This window comes from Microtus oregoni, unplaced genomic scaffold (assembly GCF_018167655.1).
Source record: "Microtus oregoni isolate MIOR12 unplaced genomic scaffold, Mior012 000060F_ref0000265, whole genome shotgun sequence".
Classification (NCBI taxonomy): Eukaryota; Metazoa; Chordata; class Mammalia; order Rodentia; family Cricetidae; genus Microtus; species Microtus oregoni.
The window spans coordinates 11,402,759-11,408,286 of NW_024543870.1; the positions used below are offsets into that span (position 1 = coordinate 11,402,759).

Consider the following 5,528-nt stretch of genomic DNA (forward strand, 5'->3'; position numbering starts at 1 on the left):
TGGGAGCTAATTCTATAAGATGGATGCTCTTATAAAAAGGAAAATTTGGAGACATCTATGTATGTCATGAAAACACCAGGCAGATCTCATGGTGCTTAGAGAGAACTCATCCAACTAGCACCTTGGTTTCAGGTTTCTGGGTATGTCTTCTGTAACTGTGAAACAACATATTTCCGATATTTAAAGCCATCAGGTTTGTAGTGCTTTATATGACCCTACCCCCAAGAAAACTCATGACTAACCACTAAGTAACACTTTGCTTTCTTTTAGGTCATAGGTGTTATTTCTCAAAGGGCATGGGTGCTGACTGCTCTGGGAATTAGAGTTCCACATCTAGAATTTACTTCTATGCTTTGGGCAAACGAGCTGAGACTCCAAAAAGTGTTTATAGGGCATTTCCTGTAGGCATAGAGAAATGTTGACTCACACTAAATTTCAGTAAATAACAAAATTAATATCTGCTTTGAAGGACGGGAAGACTGTGTGACATGGCTAGCCTTAGTCATCATCTTTTGAAAAAAGCAAAGATGCTTTAATCCATAGTAATCACAACAGACTCCATTGTACATCCTTCTGTAAGTCACTGAGGTATTTATGGTTATGACTCAGCAGAATGTTAGTTATTTATGCACAAATATTGTATTTGGCTTAATAAGTGAAATATCCTTTAAATAGTGTTTTCTTTTTTTTTAAAGTTCTATCTTTCCACATCCATTGGAGATGATTTTCAGGATCGCTTGCACTTAAAAATCACAAATGCCCATGTTAAAAGTAATTTTCATTTCATTTAAAAAGTGTTTTTAATTGGAATATCACATCCTCTCTCTCTCTTCACCCTCCAGCCTCTCCCAGTTACCATCTATCAAACTCCTCCTGCATTCCTTCTCAAGTTGATGGTTTCTTTTTTAAATTAAAATTTGTTACATGGATATATAAGTGTATGTACCAATATATAAAAATAGAACATTGTGGGCTTGTTTTTGTTGTTTTTGTGTATATGGTTGGTTTCAAGGTTGACCAGTCTGCATTGGACAACCACTAAGGGTGTTCATTCCTGGGAGAGGCTAATTTCCTCTTTCCAGCAGTGGATAGTTCCCTGTAGTTCTTATTCTTTTTTTTTCTTTTCTCATAGATTTACTTCCATTTTATTTTTTTATGGCAGATATTTATAAAATGGAAACTAATCAAAATGCACAAAAGTGGAACCAGAGAGATGGCTCAGCAGTTCAGCAAGAGCTTGTGAAGGACCCAAGTTCAGTTTTCAGCACCCACATCGGATGTCTCATGACTGTCTGTAACGTCAGCATACATGTGGCATGCACTCTCTCACACACATACCCGTGATTAAAACTAAACAAATCCTTTTATGAAGAACAAAAACAACACTGAATGCATTGTTTTTTGGATACCATGAACGAAACTTTATTTAACTATGTGGGTTGTTTTGCTCTGCCTGTCAAATACCATTGATATGGAATGGAAATATGCTGCTGCTCAGGGTACACCACAGTATTTGAAGCTGAGAAATAACAGGACATTGGTAGCTTACTTGACAAACCATGTTGAGTTATAAATGGATGCTCTCAAATTATAAGCATTTCTTTCCTAGCTTTTTAAAGGCTTCTATTACATCTTGGTTTCTCAGGCTATAGATCAAGGGGTTTAACATGGGGATAATTATACCATAGAATACAGAAGCTGCCTTCTCTTGCTCCTGAGATTCACTGGTGTGCGGGTGTAGATACATATAGGAGAGAGTCCCATAGAAAATGGTGACTGCCATCAGGTGGGAGGCACATGTGGAGAAGGCCTTTTTCCTTCCCGCAGCTGAAGACATCCGTAGGATGGCAGCCAAGATGTATATGTAGGAGAAGGTGACAACCAACACCGTGCTCATCAGGTTGAACCCCACAAAGACTGTCAGTAGCAGGATACTGAAGTCAATACTGGAGCACGACAGGGCAAGAATGGGAGGCTCATCACAGAAGAAATGATTGATGGCATTGGATTTGCAAAAGTTCAGTGAAAATGTAAAGCTCGTGTTTACAGAGGCATTTAGGAAACCCATGGTATATGAACCAACCAGCAGCAGAATGCAGAGTCTCTGGGACATGATGATGGGATAACGTAATGGGTTGCAGATGGCCACATAGCGGTCCACAGCCATAGCAGCCAGGATGTAACAGTCAATGGTGGCAAAAGTACCATAGGCTAGCAATTGTAGCATGCATCCCATGAAGGAGATGGATGCTTTCGTCTCTGTGAAGTTTTTCAACATCTTGGGAGTGATAGCGGAAGTATAACAGAGATCAACGAAGGCTAGGTGTTGGAGGAAAAAGTACATGGGAGTGTGCAGGGAAGGGTCAATCTTGATGAGTAGTATCATACCAGTGTTGCCCATGAGCGTGGCAACATAGATCATGAGAAATATTATGAAGAGGATGTGCCATGACTTATGCTGCCCAGCAAATCCCAGAAGAATAAACTCAGTCACTTTGGTGCCATTATTTTGTTCCATGGTTAATAAGAAAGTTTAAAAACCACCTGAAGGGTTGCAAAGAAAGAGAAGTAGAGGAGGCTGAGGGTGTTTTCCTTGAACATATTCCACCCTGTTTGGTTTAAAAATAAGGCGAAGAATACTTTCTGTGATATGACTTGTGTTGGTTTTAAAGGTTAACATGAGGGGTTAGGCACAGTGACTTACATCTGTAATCCCAGCTGTTTTGAGACCTGTCTTCAAAACAAAACAAGAAGAGCCAAACAAAGCAAAATGGCGGGGGCTGGAGAGATGGCTCAGAGGTTAAGAGCACTGACTGCTCTTCCAGAGGTCCTGAGTTCAATTCCCAGCAACCACATGGTGGCTCACAACCATCTGTGATGAGATCTGGTGCCCTCTTCTGGCTAGCAAGCATACAGACAGACAGAACATTGTATACATAATAAATAAATCTAAAAAAAAAAAAAGCAAAATGGCTAAAATGTGGCACCCAGCTTAGACAATTCCACATAAAAGTTTGGAGAATTGTCCTCTAGCAGTATTCATATTCTCAGGGACAAGCAAGTATGCCATACATACACCAACTAACAAACATAAAAAACACCTTATTTAATTATTTACTTAGTAATATGCAAGAGATCCATGTAGTGCAAATATGTTCACTTCTGTGGGCATGTGTGGGGGCCCAGTCCGGACAACTGGTGTCTTCTTTCATTGCTGTTCACCTTATTATTTGAGATGATTTTTCATAGAACTTGGATATTGCCCGTTTACACAGACTGGAGTACCAAAAAGCGCCTAGGCTCAGTCTAACTCTGACCTCCCTGGTGTTGAGATTACAGATGCATGTTGGCATTCTTGGGTTAAAGTTTCTTTTAAATTAAAAACATTTTTAATTGTGTGTGTGTGTGTGTCTGTGTGTGTGTGTGTGTCTGTGTGTGTGTGTCTGTGTGTGTATGTCTGTCCATCCATCCATGTGTGCTAGCTTCTCTGTGTAGATGTGGAAGCCCGAGGCCAATGTTAGGTGTCCCCTCTATTGCTATTCACCTGATCTTTTGATTCAGGGTCACTCACTGAATATAGAACTTGTTTGGTGGGCTAGATTGACTAGCTAGGAAGCCCTGGGATCTTCCAGGCTTCACTCCAGCATCAAGGTTCCTGGATGCATCACTGTGCCTGGCTTTAATGTTAGTACTGGGGATTTGAACTCAAGTCCTTATGCTCATGCAGAAAGCACTTTCGTCAGATCACCAGCCCTAAAAATGCTTTGATTTAACTACATTTTTCTCATGTTCTTTATATTTTAATGTAAATACTCTAATTTATTTATATCTTAACTTTAGATCCCAAACCCCCAGGATTCCTGGAGATAACCTTTAAGTTTATTAGGCAAGTTAGTTGTTGGCAACAAACACAGGAAGCAGAGAAGCTTACCATTTCAGTCTTGGTAGCCGTAATTAGCAATGCCTTTGCAACTGCAGGACAGTAAACCTTTGGAGTCAGAGATGTGAGTGCATTTTCTAGGAATTCCATGTTAACATATTAAAATGAAGACAGCCATTTGATCTTCTCAACATATATAAAAAAGTAGTTGACAAAATTTAGCAAATTTTCATGACAGAGTGCTAGAAAAATGGAAATAGAAGGGGGACTGTGTTAACTTGGTTTAGTGGGGTTTTTTTTTGCTTATTATTATACTGAATATTGAATAGCATTGTTGACTTATAACTGAAGTAACACGATGTAATGACTTGATTCCTGAATCTACTCAACACTCATTTTAAGTCTTAGCCAGGACAGAAGGGCATGCAAAGGAAACAATGGGAACCTTGAGTATATGGAGGGATCTCAGTTGTTACTATTTTTAATGATGTATTGTCTTCATGGAGAATCCCAGAATTATCCTATAAATTCTTAGTGAGGTTAGTAAAGTCATTAGACATCAGTCTAACATACAAAGGCCAATTCCATTCATGTTTACAACAGACAATATTAATTAAATGTGCACAATTTAATATTTGTATATAAGGCATTCTGTTTGCTCTCCCTCCTCACCTGTCATCTCCCTCCTACCCCATCACTGCTCAGATCCTCCCTACAAGTCCCCTTTCCACGTTCAAGCCTTCCTGTTCTGACACCTGCTGAGGTCAGTAGGCCCATCTGTAGGCTGCTGGGTTTGAAAGTGTACACTCACCAACTAAGATATACAACTAATATACTAGCTTGCCCTTTCCCTTAATCAAGACAGATTATTTTTATTTAAAATGTTTAGAGCTGAGGGTGTGGATCAGTAGTAGAGCACTTACCTAGTGTCCTCGAAGCTCTTGGTTTGAGGTTTGATCCTTATTCCTGAAATAAAAAACAAGCAGAAATGAAACAAACCCCCAAATACTTTAATAACAACAAATATAAACTATGTAAGTACAAATCTATCCATAAATGTTCATAATACTTCTTGAGAAAATTTTGAGGGCATAAAGAAGACTGAATTCAGATTGGGTTGTGGATAAAAACTAGCATTGTAAACAACCCCCCATTAATGTACTAATCCAATGTAATTCTTATGAAATGCTATAAAGAATTTTAAGTATACTCCATCAAGCCTATTCCAAATTTGATATGGAAAAGAGTCAAGGATAGCTAAGATAATTTTAAAAGAAGACAAGGTGGGAACCTGTTCTAGCAGACTTCAGGGGTCTGCTATATACTCAAAAGTGGTATTGCTGGGTCTTAAGGTAGGTTGTTTCTTAATTTTCTGAGAAATCGCCATGCATGTTTGTTTTTGTCTTATGTGATGTGTTAGTTTTTGCTTTATTTTATTTTATTATTAGCCCTTAGAAGCCTGTTTGTTTTCTAATGAGAGAAGAAAGGGGCTGGATCTGGATGGGAGGGGAAGATGGGAGAAACTGGGAGACATAGAGGGAGGGGAGACCACAATCAGAATATATTATGTGAGATAAAATATCTATTTTCAGTAAAAAAAATTAAAAAAAGAATATGCCAGAATAACTAACTATTAAAGTTATCAGGT

General features: G+C 38.7%; 1 protein-coding gene across 1 annotated transcript; it reads right to left on the reverse strand.

The window, feature by feature from the left end:
• Positions 1–1,588: 1,588 nt before the first annotated feature.
• Positions 1,589–2,518, reverse strand: LOC121439366 (putative olfactory receptor 5AK3). Its single transcript, XM_041639880.1, has one exon. It carries the CDS (start codon positions 2,516–2,518, stop codon positions 1,589–1,591), a length of 930 nt encoding a protein of 309 aa, XP_041495814.1.
• Positions 2,519–5,528: the final 3,010 nt, after the last annotated feature.

What these genes read in the sequence shown, in the direction of transcription:
- LOC121439366 (XM_041639880.1), bottom strand. Translation starts at nt 2,518, where the DNA reads ATGGAACAAAATAATGGCACCAAAGTGACTGAGTTTATTCTTCTGGGA.